This window comes from Ascaphus truei, chromosome 12 (genome assembly GCF_040206685.1).
Source record: "Ascaphus truei isolate aAscTru1 chromosome 12, aAscTru1.hap1, whole genome shotgun sequence".
Lineage (NCBI taxonomy): Eukaryota > Metazoa > Chordata > Amphibia > Anura > Ascaphidae > Ascaphus > Ascaphus truei.
Genome location: NC_134494.1, coordinates 48,977,195 through 48,993,478, shown reverse-complemented (window position 1 = coordinate 48,993,478; position 16,284 = coordinate 48,977,195). Strand labels below are relative to the sequence as shown.

The 16,284-nt window shown below is 50.2% G+C and overlaps 1 protein-coding gene across 2 annotated transcripts in view; it reads right to left on the bottom strand.

Moving 5' to 3' along the window:
- The window catches only part of PTDSS2 (phosphatidylserine synthase 2), a 51,569-nt gene that overhangs the window by 14,020 nt on the left and 21,265 nt on the right, over positions 1 to 16,284 (bottom strand). For both annotated transcript variants that reach the window (XM_075567650.1, XM_075567651.1), the window contains exons 3-6: positions 5,848 to 5,930; positions 5,499 to 5,566; positions 3,152 to 3,286; positions 1,032 to 1,082 (exon numbers count right to left, since the gene is read on the bottom strand). In XM_075567650.1, the coding sequence (XP_075423765.1) occupies positions 1,032 to 1,082; positions 3,152 to 3,286; positions 5,499 to 5,566; positions 5,848 to 5,930 (337 nt within the window). The remainder of the gene's footprint in view (positions 1 to 1,031; positions 1,083 to 3,151; positions 3,287 to 5,498; positions 5,567 to 5,847; positions 5,931 to 16,284) is intronic.

The following is a 16,284-nucleotide window of genomic DNA, read 5'->3' as shown; positions in this document are numbered from 1 at the left end:
GACTAACAATTTAAAATATTTATGCAACTCATGATCAGGGACAGGGATGGATGTGTCATAAAGCTAGTACTATGTTGTGGTGATGAGAACCACTCGTCTCATGATATCAGAAACATACCTAACTGCCATCCTGGCTCCTGTATGGTCAGACGCAGAGGCTAGGATGTCAGTTATGTGCCATGCAGTTGAGGGAACGGATACAAAATGTGTCTTTTCATCAATTCCAAGATGCATTATTTAGTTCAGTTTCAGGAAATAGAAGTTGTTAACTAAAGGTTTAAAGTGAGTGCTAGTCTCAGAAAACTAAATGCTGTATCAATGGAGTGCAGCACTGAACTGCCTATTGTAATATAGAAGAGGGAACAATGCTAATTGTCTGATCAATTAGCATTAAAAGAAGCAAAAAACTAGTAGCTATAGTATGGGTTAACATGCAAGAAAACCTTTCCTGAGAGAAGACCAGAGATTCTGAGTTCAGAGATTGCTACCCCAAGCACTCGTGTAGTTGCAATCATGTGGTCGCCACCGGCCCGTAGTGACATGAATGGGGCAGTGAATACCATCTCCCGCAGAAAAGGAGCACAAATAGCATGATGTTCAGTGATCGTCATAAGGGCACCCCCCCCTAAGGGTTAAACCTGGCTGTGCACATACTTTCATGTTAATCAGCAGTAGAGATGCTCGAAACGTTCGCATGAGATCTGGAAACAGGAATTATTTTGCTTTTTTGAATGGCAAAAAAAAAAAAACTGCGGCTGAGAACAGAGTTTGCAACAGATTTGTCAAACATACTGGCAAGACACTAAAAATCGCAAGAGTCTCTCCATGAGGCGCCTATAAAAGCAAACATATACCATGTTTTAGTCACGGTCTTGCGAAATTTAGCTGAAAGTTCACTAATTTGGCAACATTATTAGCACTTTTAGGCTTGCAAAACGTTTTGCCGGGAATATAATGCAAACACATTTTGTTCAGTTTCACATGGCTCTAATCAGCAGTAGTTCTTCTTATCACACGTGGCTAATCCTCACCTTTATATACCAACCAAGAAAATGTGCAGGGACAAAACCATCCATCTTATCCTGGAAAAGAAATAAACCCGCAATTACCCAATTTCAAAGTACTCTACAAATGCTGCAAGTTAAATCCACACATTCTAAAGAAAATGCCCGTTATACCTTAAAAGCGGTAATACGCCTGAAAAGAAAAAAATATACATATTTTTTACCTTCTATAAACCCGGGAGGTTGCATGGAGCTTAACTGCAATACGCAAAGCTCGGGGGACCCCAAAGTTGCTGAGATTTAAAAAAAAAAAAAATATATATTCTTTTCACTTTTACCAGTACAAGAAACTAAAGATAGCGCTGGGGTTACCCAATTAGAAGCTGCAATGTCATCTCCCAATGTCACGGCCTTCTGTTTAAGTCAGGGTGAGGCTGGCCCCTAGTGGCAATATGTGTTACAGGGACAAGAATTAGTCTCAGGAATGAAGGGGTCTCCGTTTTAAGGAATGCCGCAGTTTAGCTCTGAGGGGCACATGGTTTCAAATAAGGTAAAAAAATAAATAGAAAAATCCATGCATGTAAAAAACATGAGTAGCATGGATTGCCACTTTAAAATCAGTTACGTTTAGAGTAATTAAACAGTTATATTTCCTAAATGCATCTGGCACTAAATTAATTAAAAAGAAAAGCCTGGTGAGACTTCGGATATTGTGGTTAATTAGTAATGAAGAGTAGGCTCAAGTGCACAACACACATTACTTCCAATAACTTTAGTGATTTCCCTGCTTGTCTGTACAGCACAGCAGACATATAAAGCAGGTTTTATCGCACCCATGTCTCCGTCTTGATCATGGACATGATACAAATGTTGATAAACAACTGTAATAATGACCAAAGATAATTAGCAAATGTTACCATTTGCATTCGTTTTTCTACTTTTGTCTTCTTCATTGTAAAGCAATTATGAGGCCATTATTTCCAGAAAAGGTTAGAAATACAGTGGATCTTTACAATGAAAACATTAATTATTTATAATAATCCAGTAAATCTTTAAGGGGTTAATAAACCCTTTCTGCTTTTGTTCAGATGGCTTATTACTATTATTTTTTGCCTGTCATTTGGTTACCAGTCTTAGCAGTGACAAATCCCTAGTAATCCTTACTAATACCAGCTCTGACAGCCTGGTGCATATTCCAGATGTTTAATGTCTTACTTGAACCCTCCAATCCCACTCTAGGGCCTCTGAAGCACGCACACACACAAAACACACGCACACAAAACACACGCACACACACAAAACACCCACACACACACAAAACACCCACACACACACAAAACACCCACACACACACAAAACACCCACACACACACAAAACACCCACACACACACACAAAACACCCACACACACACACAAAACACCCACACACACACAAAACACCCACACACACACAAAACACACACACACACAAACCACACACACACACACAAACCACACACACACAAACCACACACACACAAACCACACACACACAAACCACACACACACAAACCACACACACACAAACCACACACACACAAACCACACACACACTTTGCCAGTTCATTTAGGAGCAGACTGTTAATAGGGCACACTTGAAACAGATAAGAGAAATGTTCCCCCACTAGATTATCTACTTAACGTGGGGGTTATGTTATAAAAATACCACTTGTGAGCACATTCACAAGTCTCAGACATGTCTACAACCCTGTCTTTCCCCATAATCGTTTAGCGTACAATGCAACCAGGGATTCTGGGAAATGACATGCAAATGAGCACATGGTCACAGTCACCGTCTGCTTGTTATTTTATCAGTCCAAATACTGCAATATTAGAGCAAACTAATGAAAAAGTAAGCCACATTTATGCAAACAAAATATTGAATTTCTTGTATTGTATTCCGATTCCTTTTCTTGAATAAACCTGGTAAATCATTCTTCTCCCAAAATTTGCCCCAATTTTGCAGCCGAGAAACTTTGGTAAATAACAAATGCGGTAAGAACAGACGTCAGCTTCTGCCTCCCAGTTGAAGAGGTTAATGGTAAAGAATTATTCCCTGCAAAAGCACATTTCCTGCATGCATTTGATAATTTAATGAAGGTCTTACCCATAGGTTGTGATAAGGATCCGTCTCATTGCCAGGATCATAAATAAGACAGTTTCCACCATAATCTCTTTCAGGAAGAGGAACGCCTAATTTGGGGTCTATAAATTTCATGAACTGTCTTCCATCATGGACAGTCTAAACAAAAAAAATAATTAAAAAGATTACTCAAAAATCGGTAAACACAGAGTATATTATTAACATGCAGTTATTCACACCCTGAAAATACATTAAAACGTAATCATATGACTGGTGTAAATAATAGTCTCCACAATGCACTGCTCCATGGACAGCTGTCTAGGACGTTTGGTTGTGACCAAATTGCCACTGGCATCCACCACCATACCTACTGACCGCAGGGCGAGTTGCCGTAGTTCACCTCGCTGTCACCAATAGCACCTCTCCCAGCCGGGCACCTCCGCTGCATGTTCTCAGGGTCTCTCCCAGCAGGGCACCTCCACCGCTGCATGTCCTCAGCGTCTCTCCTAGCCGCAGGGCACCTCCACCGCTGCATATCCTCAGCACCTCTCCCAGCCGCAGAGCAACTCCGCTGCTGCATGTCCTCAGCGCCTCTCCCAGCCACAGGGCAGCTCCACCGCTGCATATCCTCAGCGCCTCTCCCAACCACAGGGCAACTCCACCGCTGCATATCCTCAGCGCCTCTCCTAGCCGCAGAGCAACTCCGCCGCTGCATATCCTCAGCGCCTCTCCCAGCCACAGGGCAACTCCGCCGCATGTCCTCAGCGCCTCTCCCATCCACAGGGCAACTCCGCCGCTGCATGTCCTCAGTGTCACTCCCAGCCGCAGGGCAACTCCACCGCTGCATGTCCTCAGCGCTTCTCCCAGCCGCAGGATACCTCTGCATGTCCTCAGCACCTCCCCCAGTCGCAGGGCACCTCCCCCAGACACAGGGCACCTCCGCCGCTCGAGACACAGCCGCCAGCAGCAGGAAACGAAAAAATATGTCCTGCTTGTTGTTGGCCGCGCCGGGTGTCCTGCGCATCGGAGTAGCCCTGACGCTGGGAGAGGGGCTGAGGCAATGCTGCGATCTTGGAGGTGCTCGACTGGGAGAGGTGCTGGCAGTGACAGCGAGGTGACCTGGAGGCGACTCGCCGTGCGGTCAGTAGGCATGGCGCCGGTGGCGATTTGGTCACACCCAAAAGGTACCATTCCACTGGACAGATTGCTGTCGTTTATTAGCAGCTTCTTAACGCCTCCAGAATCTCTCAAACGGGTATATAAAGATACTGCATGTGTGAGATGTGAAAAGCACTATGCAAATGCATTTATTTCTTCACATGTAGCCACAGAATGTACACAAGGTGTTTTTTTGCAGGGAGGGGGGAAGTTTGAACCCCACCCTTAAATCAGTTGTAAACCTGATGTAATCAATAAATGAAAATGCTTACACTTTAAAGGCAACAATCAAACCTGCAGTTTATTTTGGTACTAAGTAAAGCCCCAGATGAAAATAAAAGCAACATCTTTTCCAAGGTATCAACCTTTAAAGTACCCCAATGATGTACTTGGCATGGGACCTCGGGTGTCAGAGATCCTTACAACACACCAGGTACATCACAAGCACCTGCTTATTTTCTAGGGGGTGATCGGGCCGACTGCTCCCATGGACCCGCCAGTCCGATCAAAACAGAAGTCGGGTTCCCTGCATTTCCAGCATCCGAGGGCATGTTCCACTCTAGTGCCACCAGGTCCCAGGCACTCTGCAGGTTAAACATAAGTGGTATGATATTGGGAAGCTCATTGCCTATCACCACACTGCCCTGGTATTTATTTCAAATGTTTAACGCACTAGTCAACAAGAAACTCTGTACTAGAGCGCGTGTAGGAACTTAGAGAGAGGACACAAATCCAAGACCTAACCGGGACCTACTAAAAAAAACATAGGGGAATGACGACCAACAAAGGGTGGGAAACGTGAATGGGAGCGGGAAAGCTGCCTGCCAGGGTTTTAGGGTCGGTTTGCCAGGCTCTCTTAAGAAAGGAAGGTTTTTAATTCATCTCCCTCCAGCTTTGACCTTAAACTGAGGCTCAATCAGTTGAGGGGCGATGACAGATTGACAGATTTAAGGGTCCGATTGGGGGTGTTACCGATTGGGCAGTTTTGAAGGTATGAAGCGGGGAGGGGGTGTTTGTTGATGGTACACAATTGCATTACACTTCATTAGAGTAGAGACAATGTTTAGTATATGAGCAGATCAGATAATTAGTAGGAGTTGTCTACATTTACATTAATTAAATTGCCATACCATGCTTATACTTTTACACAAAACTGATTTAAGTCTTAAAATAAAGTCTTTAGATTACCGTACCCTGGGATCAAATGTTTTACCTGGAAAAGAATGAAGATGAGGAACAGCTCATACACCACACTCACACACAGCCAAAACCTCCAGTAAGCTAGAAGAAACAAAACACATTATGTAAAACGTTGGGCTACATGTTTCCACCATGCACTATAAATCATATTCAAGGTTAGTGAATGTTAACTATTGTGCCGACTACAGGGGGATCACTGCAAATCTACCACCAATTTTTATTTGGCTCATTGGACGTCAGAAAAACAAAAAATAGGTATCTTTGTCTGCAGCAATGTTAGGTCTATTGCAGTCTAGAGGGTCTTTAAAACAGATGATGCATTAAACAAATAAAAACGTAATAATATAAAACTGCACATGTACCTGGATGAGGTCTGGAAAATGGTCCATCTTTAGCTTGCGTGACACCAAAACACAAGAACACCAATATGCTGGCGACAATACCTCTGGGAGAAGAAGGAAAACGTGTAGATAACGTCACAGATCTCAATTCATTCATATGTTATTTGCATAATAAAAATATGATGTAAAAATGAGCTCATATTCTTTAATACACATTCAAGACTCGTACAATTGTGGGACGTGTGTGCAGCAGAAGGGCACGGGGAGTAATGAAACTACAGGCCATCAGTTTCCAACCAACATGTTGGAATATTTCTATACGCACCAATTTACAATATTGGATATAGGGAAGAAAAAGGTCAAGTGGAAATTGGATGACAGCTGTAAGCCTGGACAAAACTGTTCTTTGCATGCACAACAATTAAATTGTCCCAGCGAAATATCCCAAGAGATAGAAAATGTGATTTTTGCAAATATATCACTTTATAACTTTTGTTATTTGTAATTTTTGACAAATGTTGAAAATGATGCCAACACTGAAGGCTGCTCATTGGATCATAAAGTGCCTTGAGGCACAGCACCATTTTGTAAAACATACGCCTATAATATATATTTTCTTTAACTGTGCATCCAATGTATCTACTATATATTTCTCAAACAGTCATATGTTTCTATGTCTGTATGTGTCTCTCTGTGTCCCTCCCTGTGTCCCTAGCAGCAATCCCATTGGACCTTGGGCCAGGCCAATGAGATTGCTCCCTTGGCCCGCCCCTGCACACCTCTCATTGGCCTGAGGCGGAGTGACGGGCCAAAGGAGAGACACACACTCACACACTCACTCACTCACACACACACTCACTCACTCTCCTCGGATCTGCGCCAGTCCCACTCTCCACCACCTCTCACTCCCGTCGTGTGTGTGTGCCCCCCTCACCGCAAACCCCCCGCCCCCCCTCACCGTAAACCCCCCGCCCCCCACACCGCAAACCCCCCGCCCCCCACACCGCAAACCCCCCGCCCCCCCTTACCGCAAACCTCAGCCTCCCCGGCGCCAAGCCTCCTCCACCTCACCTTTCACACGCCGCCAGCAAAACTCCCGCCACCAGCAAAACTCCCGCCGCCTCACACGCCGCCGCCTGCCCACTCAGCTCTTCTCATCGCGGCCCCGTCTTACCGCCGGGAGCGCCAGCAAGCAGTTAACCCCCCCCGCGGCCGAGCCGGGAGCACCAGGGGCGCAAGGAGGTAACCTCCCCCCCCCCCCACCACACACAACCCCCCCCCCCGCGGCCGAGCCGGGAGCACGGGGGGTGCAAGGAGGTAACCTCCCACCTCACACCCCACCGCGGCTGAGCTGGGAGCACCGGGGGCGCAAGGAGGTAACCTCCCCCCCACCACACACAACCCCACCCCCCCCCCGCGGCCGAGCCGGGAGCACCGGGGGCGCAAGGAGGTAACCTCCCCCCCCACCACACACAACCCCCCCCGCGGCCGGGAGCACCGGCTGGCGCAAGGAGGTAACCCCCCCCTCACACCCCACCGCGGCCGAGCTGGGAGCACCGGGTGGCGCAAGGAGGTAACCTAATCCCCCCCCACAACCCCTCCCCTCCACACAACCCCACACACACAACCCCCCCCCACACACACAACCCCCCCCCCCCCACACAAGCCCCCCCACACACACACACAACCCCCCCACACACACACACAACCCCCCCACACACACACACAACCCCCACACACACACACACAACCCCCCCACACACACACACAACCCCCCCACACACACACACACACAACCCCCCCACACACACACACACACAACCCCCCCCCCCCCGCGGCCGGGAGCACTGGCTGGCGCAAGGAGGTACACACACACACACACTGACTGGCTGACACACACACACCCTGACTGACGCACACACACTCACTGGCGCACACACCAGCACTGACTGACTGCCACGCACACACACAACCCACTTACTGACGCACACACACACAGAGTGACTGACGTGCACACACACACACAGAGTGACTGACGTACACACACACACACACACACACACACACACCGGCTGGCTGCCACGCGCACGCGCACACACCCTGACTGACGCACGCACACACACCCTGACTGACGCACGCACACACACCCTGACTGACGCACGCACACACACCCTATGACTGACGCGCGCACACACCCTATGACTGACGCACGCACACACCCCCTGACTGACGCACGCACACACCCGACTGACGCACGCACACACCCCTGACTGACGCACGCACACACCCCCTGACTGACGCACGCACACACACCCTGACTGACGCACGCACACACACCCTGACTGACGCACGCACACACACCCTGACTGACGCACGCACACACACCCTGACTGACGCACGCACACACACCCTGACTGACGCACGCACACACACCCTGACTGACGCACGCACACACACCCTGACTGACGCACGCACACACACCCTGACTGACGCACGCACACACACCCTGACTGACGCACGCACACACCCTGACTGACACATGCACACACACCCTGACTGACGCACGCACACACACACACACACACACACACACACACACACACACACACACACTCACTGACTGACACACACACACTGACTGACGCACGCACACACACACACTGACACACACATACTGACACACTGACTGACGCGCACACACACACTGACTGAGGCACACACGCACGCACACACTGACTGTGTGTGTGTGTGTGTGCGTCACTCACTCTGTGTGTGTGTGTTTGTGTTTCTGCGTCAGACTCACTGACGCGCGCGCGCACACACACACACACACACTGACTGACTGACGCACACACAATGACTGACGCACTCACACTGCATGAAGCTGTAAAGGGGGACAAACAGAGCTGTAAAGGAGGGAGGGGGAGGACTGGATTGATGTGAATGGGGGACAAACAGAGAGAGGGGGGAGGAGAGAGGAGACAGAGAGGAGCGGGAACATTACATCCCGGGCAACGCCGGGTCTCTCAGCTAGTTGTATATAATGTATAACCCTGTTCACTTAATGTAACTATGAATTTGTAACCATGTAAGTCATCATAACTCAAAACAAGGAGGTATAAATAATACCCTTTTGGGTCTCATTAGTGTGAGGCTGGTTGTACTTGCTCTGCAATTTTCAAGCTGGATAGGTTTACCAAAAGGTCGAAACAGCTGTCCGAGAGTGGTTTCCCTGGCTTTGCATCTAATCCCATGCTGTGCTTATAAGCTTTGTGAACAGCGAGCAGGGGACTGAAAGAATTCCACGATCTGAGGCAGGTCTCGGAAGGTATCCGGCACAGCACTATCTCAGCAACTCAACGCATTTCGCATGGCAATCGGCTAAGTCAGGTGTCATCCAGGATGATTCCTGATGAAGCCGATTATCAGGCTAAAAGTGTTGAGTCACAGATAGTGCCAGATACCTGCAGAAACCTGCCTCGGATCTTAGAATTCTTTCAATCCCCTGCTCCGTCCCACGAGACCGGAAGTGACGACAACCGGGAGTGTCGTCGGAGAGGAGACGCAGGATCACAGACTGGCGGTAGTGCAGCAGATATCGTGGCATCTATAGTTCTATGTACCTACACTTTTATGACACTGTTTTCCTTTTTCTATATAAACCAAATAAGGAATAGTTCATGCTATGGTCTGGTTTTTTATTTTTTGAGACCAACACGACGCTGAACTAATAGATCACCACCACAAAGAGTCTCCAGGCTACCCGTCAACTGTCACACCAAACAAAGATTTGGAAAAGGCTGATTGCATTTGGAAAAAGTGTGAGTTCCCACCTCATAGATATCTTCAAGTCACTACACTTCGCATACGTTGTAGCACTATGTTGTCTTAACTTTATTTTTAATATGTGATGACCACTGCGCTCTCCAATCTTTCTGCTGCATCCGTCGAGTGTCTGCCATCGTTTTTTGCAGCAAAGCAGCAGTGTTCATGGGCCAAACAGGCCTTTTTTTTAATTATTAAAGGGCCGCACGCGTCTTCCGCATGAGGCGTCACATCCACCCTCCCCCGCCTCATGGTGGCGGCGGTGGCCTAAATTGACAGGGGGCTGTGTGTGAAGGCTCTTAAGCGAGTCTCCAAAAAGACAGCAGCTGCTTACCTCTGCGGTACTCTTCAGCATAGCCTGGTTGGCTCCCCGGACTGACAACTCCTTGGAGTGTTTGATGTCCGGCTTCAGTGGGAGAAAGAGGCCAGAACTCCCCTGGATCGACTATCTAGGTTAGTCATGCGACGGCCCGCCCCAAAATATAAAGCTTCCAAAACATAAAACACTACCTCGGTTACATAGGACAGAAAAAGACTACCTGAGGAGGAAAGATGTACCTATTTATAGGGTCTCCCACAGGTGGACGTTTTTCTGTTCTCTCAGCAGTAGGGTGGAGCATAACCCATTTGTGACCACTGCCATGGGTACTACCAGGAAATGAATATACCTGTACATCATTAGCACTAGCAAGCAGCACCATGTTTGTTTTGTTGCCTACTAGCCGCTCTCTCTTTCCGCCTATGTTCCAGCCTATGTTTGAACAAAGAACATTTCTGTGGTATCGTAGGAACAATGTCACATGCTTATCCTTCTCCAGAGCACTGCACAAACAAAAAAGGTTTTAAAAAACAGGACATCAGGGATAGCACCTTTAAAAGACTGTCCCAGTTGAGCACATATTTACATCAACTTTTGATGCCAAATGTACAGATATAACAAGGAAAGACGCATAGCACAACAGACTAAGGGGCCTATGCAGAGAGCAGCGCTATTTCGAAATTCGCCATTTTTTGGAGAAAATCGCGCAGAAAACAGCAGAAAATGGCGAGTTCCGAAAAACGCGCCAATTTTTCTTTTCTATTTGTAAAACTCGCCTCGCGGCTGGCGAGAACCTCAATCTCGCCAGTTTTAAAAATATCCTAATGCAGAGAGCCGCGAACGGCATCTAGCGGCTGTTCGCGCCAATAAAATGGCACGATTGTCTCCTTTTTGCCTCGCCAGAAAAAATTGGCAAGAAGCTGCCGCTCGCGGCCATTGCAATGGGAAAAAAAAAGGCGCAAATTTGTTTTTACACGTTTCTGAAGCGCGCATCTCGCCAATTTAAACTCGCCACACGCATCCATGTTAAACATAGCAGAATTCGCACTTTTCTGCATATGGAGAATAAAACTCTCCAAAAAAGCTACTTTTTACTAAATTCGCCATTTTTAAAATTCGCTGCTCTCTGCATAGGCCCCTAAATTACATAATGGGTGGCTTTAACAATATGCATTGTGGTCGGCCAAGGACTGTAGCCTAACTTAACATGAGCTCACTGACCAAATACAAAGAACAACACACACTGTTTTCTATCAACACAATTATGACTATACCAGAAGAAACCTTAGCTAGACAGGAAGGGCAGTCATAGGAACGGCAGTAAGTAAACTTCCTTGATCCCCTCTATATCCCATCCCTCAGGACATGGAATAAACAGAATGTATCCCGAGCTGGCACTACATTTCAAGTGTGGAAGAACATTCAGTGCATCCTAACAATCCCCTGAAGATCGTTTAAACCCAGGAGTGTGCTCCGATGTCTGCATATTCAAATGATAAAGCAATGACCAAGTAGTGAAATCACTGGTCTGATGAGTTTGCATTTGTTAAACGGAAAATAATCCCCAGAAGTTACAGACTACACAGATTTCTTATACATGAAGATGGAATTAGTTGTGACAGCTGTCGATTAGGCTCTATGGTTGTCCTCTCCTGCTATACAGTCAATGTCAGTGTTCTCTACCTTTATGAAGATGTTTGTTGCACCTGAAATGGCCTTGAGCTGCTTGTCTGTTGAAATACTGTACAATCATTGCTTAATTATCTGGACAGTTTAAACAAAGAGTAATCCCTAAAATTGTCAGCAACCCATAATAGTGTACAACAGTTTACACCCTTGAGAGAAACGCTCAGCTCCAGGATGCTACAGAAGAAATATTTCCTACTCAGACTATAGACCATAATCACTATTCGGTGCTATGCCATATGATACCTTCTGGTGCCGGAAGACACGTGTTAAATAACAGAATGTGTATGCTTGATAGTAATACTAAATTAATTTCTTAAATATTACAGCCATTAATATTATTCTCTGTTCAATAGTTATTAATACCGTAACAAATATTTTTGGGGGAAAATAAAAAAGGTTTAATTGATTATACATATTTACAAAACATAAAAAATGGTGACATAGGTTTGGTCAACATGGAACAATTGCACTAGGAGCATTTTAGATAGCCAAGTAGCCCACAGAGACTGTAACAAGTGCAACAGCTTAGATCTGGAGTACACTATCCATTACCAGCATGCCCGGGATCAAATTTGATTCCTGAGATTGATAGACCAGTAGCTACTTCTAGTAACCCATTGCTTGTGGGGTTTGCGCACTATAAATGCATGCTTAACCTGACAATTGATCACCATTCTGTTAATAAACCACAATTTGTTTTACAACTATTGGGGTGTGTTTCCTTGAGCTGAATTCACCTACCATGAATTGCAAGAGAAATTAAGATTTAATTAACTATTGGGGTATGTTTCTGTGAGTTGATAGGCAGACCCCTCCCTTAATTGTTATTTGTGATCAGAGTATTTAAGACAGACTATCCTGGTTGTGAAGCCATTTGGCTGTGTGTCCCATCTTAAGTGTCACATTTAAAGTGTGTAGCAGAGTTAATTTGAGTTAAAATTGGACGTGAAGATTTGAGGAAGATCGGGACTCTGCACAACAACACTGCACCCTTATTTATACACCTTTCTTCCATCAACTTCTTTACCCCTCAATAAAAAACACCCACACAAATCCTCTATTTAAACCCTCTCTCACCTAAGCCTAAACCCAAACATACACACCTGATTTCACCCATGCCTCCCTGCCATCTCTCCCCCTGTAAATTGTATTAACCCTCTCATTTTAATACGGACTAATCTTAAACTCGCCCACAAATAAAAGCATCGCAATAGCCTGCACTTATGGTTACTGTCCAACACTCAGTCACTCCTACACCCATTGTTACCAAGCACTGCCATCTACAGCACTTATTCCTCACCTGCTGTCTCTGTAAGTTACCCATCAAAACCTCTTAGATTGTAAGCTCTGATTTTGCTGCACTTATTGTATTATAATTCCCTATACAGGCAGTCCTCGTTTTACAACGCTTCGCTTTACAACGAATGGCTTATCTAACGCTATGCAATGCATACCTATGTTCATTTTTACAATGCCGAAACGGCTTATCCAACGCTCTTATAACGCTTTGCAAAGTTGTTTATGTGTATATAATATATATTATATTACTAGCTGAGAGACCCGGCGTTGCCCGGGATGTAAATGCGTAATAGGTAGTATTATTTATAAATCGTGGAACAATAGGTGACTGTTTGTTGTAAAGGTTGGATAATAATATTGAAAAGAAAGATGGAAGAAAATGTAATACGATGTTGTATAAAAATGGTTTATTGTAACCACACCACAGTACAATGTATATTTTGGTGGCATAAGTGATGTAAAAATCTGAGTCGTGTGTCCTGCTAGGGTGTGAGGCGGCGGGTGGCGCGTGGGTTGTGAGTGCTGTGTGCGAGTGGGGGTCCTGCTAGGGTGTGAGCCAGCGGGTGGTGCGTTGGTTGTGAGTGCTGTCTGTGAGTGGGGGTCCTGCAAGTGTGTGAGGCGGCGGCTGGCGCGTGGGTTGTGAGTGCTGTCTGTGAGTGGGGGTCCTGCTAGGGTGTGAGGCGGTGGGTCAGTGATGTCGGTGCGTAGGGGCGGGAGGCAGCAGGTGTGTGTGGCGGCAGGTATGTGTCGAGTGTGGCGGGTGTCTGTTGAGTGCGTGCAGCGGCTGTGAGGCGGTGGGTGAAAGGCAGAGGCGGCCGGAGTAAGGGCGGGTGAAAGGCAGAGGCGGGGGTGGGGAGGCGGTAAGGCGGGCATGAAGGCGAAGGGCGGCGGGAAGGGGAGGAGGGGGTGGAGGAGGGGGGCAAGGGGTGGAGGAGGGGGGCAAGGGGTGGAGGAGGGGGGCAAGGGTTAGAGGAGGGGGGGGAGGAGGGAGGCGGTGGGAAGGGGGGGGGGGGGGCGGTGGGAGGTGGTGGGAAGGGGGGGTGGGAGGCGGTGGGAAGGGGGGCTGGGAGGCGGTGGGAAGGGGTGGGGGGAGGCGGTGGGAAGGGGGGCTGGGAGGCGGTGGGAAGGGGGGGGGGAGGCGGTGGGAAGGGGGGGAAGGGGGGAGGCGGTGGGAAGGGGGGGGGCGGTGGGAAGGGGGGGGAGGCGGTGGGAAGGTGGAGGGAAGGGGGGGAGGGGGCGGTGGGAAGGGGGGGGAGGCGGTGGGAAGGGGGGGGAGGCGGTGGGAAGGGGGGGGAGGCGGTGGGAAGGGGGGGGGAGGCGGTGGGAAGGGGGGGGAGGCGGTGGGAAGGGGGGGTGGAGGGGAGGTGAAGGGGGGGGTGGAGGGGAGGTGAAGGTGGGGGGGTGGAGGGGAGGTGAAGGGGGGGGGAGTGGAAGGGAGGTGAAGGGGGGGTGGAAGGGAGGTGAAGGGGGGGGGTGGAGGGGAGGTGAAGGGGGGGGTGGAGGGGAGGTGAATGGGGGTGGAGGGGGGGAGGTAAATGGGGAGGTGAAGGGGGGTGGAAGGGAGAAGTGGAGTGAGGGGAGGTGAAAGGGGGTGAGGCAGCAGGTGTGTGTGGCGGCAGGTATGTGTCGAGTGTGGCGGGTGTCTGTTGAGTGCGTGCAGCGGCTGTGAGGCGGTGGGTGAAAGGCAGAGGCGGCCGGAGTAAGGGCGGGTGAAAGGCAGAGGCGGGGGTGGGGAGGCGGTAAGGCGGGCATGAAGGCGAAGGGCGGCGGGAAGGGGAGGAGGGGGTGGAGGAGGGGGGCAAGGGGTGGAGGAGGGGGGCAAGGGGTGGAGGAGGGGGGAAGGGTTAGGAGGAGGGGGGGGAAGGGGGGGGGGGCGGAGGAGGCGGTGGGGGGGCGGTGGGAGGTGGTGGGAAGGGGGGGTGGGAGGCGGTGGGAAGGGGGGCTGGGAGGCGGTGGGAAGGGGTGGGGGGAGGCGGTGGGAAGGGGGGCTGGGAGGCGGTGGGAAGGGGGGGGGAGGCGGTGGGAAGGGGGGGAAGGGGGGAGGCGGTGGGAAGGGGGGGGGCGGTGGGAAGGGGGGGGAGGCGGTGGGAAGGTGGAGGGAAGGGGGGGGGGGGGCGGTGGGAAGGGGGGGAGGCGGTGGGAAGGGGGGGAGGCGGTGGGAAGGGGGGGGAGGCGGTGGGAAGGGGGGGGAGGCGGTGGGAAGGGGGGGTGGAGGGGAGGTGAAGGGGGGGGTGGAGGGGAGGTGAAGGTGGGGGGGTGGAGGGGAGGTGGAGGGGGGGGTGGAGGGGAGGTGAAGGGGGGGGAGTGGAAGGGAGGTGAAGGGGGGGGAGTGGAAGGGAGGTGAAGGGGGGGGTGGAGGGGAGGTGAAGGGGGGGGGTGGAGGGGAGGTGAATGGGGGTGGAGGGGGGGAGGTAAATGGGGAGGTGAAGGGGGGTGGAAGGGAGAAGTGGAGTGAGGGGAGCTGATGGGGGGTGAGGGGTGGGTGAGGGGAGGTGAAGGCCGCTCACTCACCCATCCGGCAGGTCCCACGTGGATCTGAGGCGGGAGGCAGCGTGTTGTGGCCGCTCCCCCGCTGTGTCCGGGCGCCGCCATCTTGGGCACTCGGCGCCGCGAGGCAGCCTGCCTGGCCACTGGCTGTTCCCCCGCCGGGGAGGGGTGAGTTGTAGCGCCGGGAGGTGGGGGGGGGGCATGTATATGTGTGGGGGGGGGGGGGGAGGTGGGAGATATAGAGGGGGGGTCTCGCACGGCCGCTGACACTGGGTGGGTGGGGGGGGGGGCGCTGAAGGGGTAATAATAGTGTGTGTGTCCCGCTGACTGTAGCGGCGCCGGGGGAGGTCGGGGTGAAAGCGCGGGAGACACGGGGAGAGGAGGAGGTGCGCGCGGGTGCTGCTAACACTGTGAGCCCCGCTAATGTATGTAACAGTGTGTGTGTGTGTGTGTGTGTCACTGTGTGTGTGTGTCACTGTGTGTGTGTCTGTCACTGTGTGTGTGTGTCCGTGTCCCTGTGTGTGTGTGTGTGTGTGTGTGTGTGTGTGTGTGTGTGTGTGTGTGTGTGTCGTGCGTGTGTGTGTTGTCACTGTGTGTGTGTGTGTGTCTGTGTGTGTGTGTGTGTGTCCCCCTGTGTGTGTGTGTCCCTGTGTTCCCTGTGTGTGTGTGTCCCTGTGTTCCCTGTGTGTGTGTGTGTGTCCCTTGGCCCGTCACTCCGCCTCAGGCCAATGAGAGGTGTGCGGGGGCGGGCGGGCCAAGGGACCAATGAGATTTCCCCTAGGGACACCGGACATCCAGGCAGGCATGCATGCATGCATGCAGGCAGGCAGGCAAACATA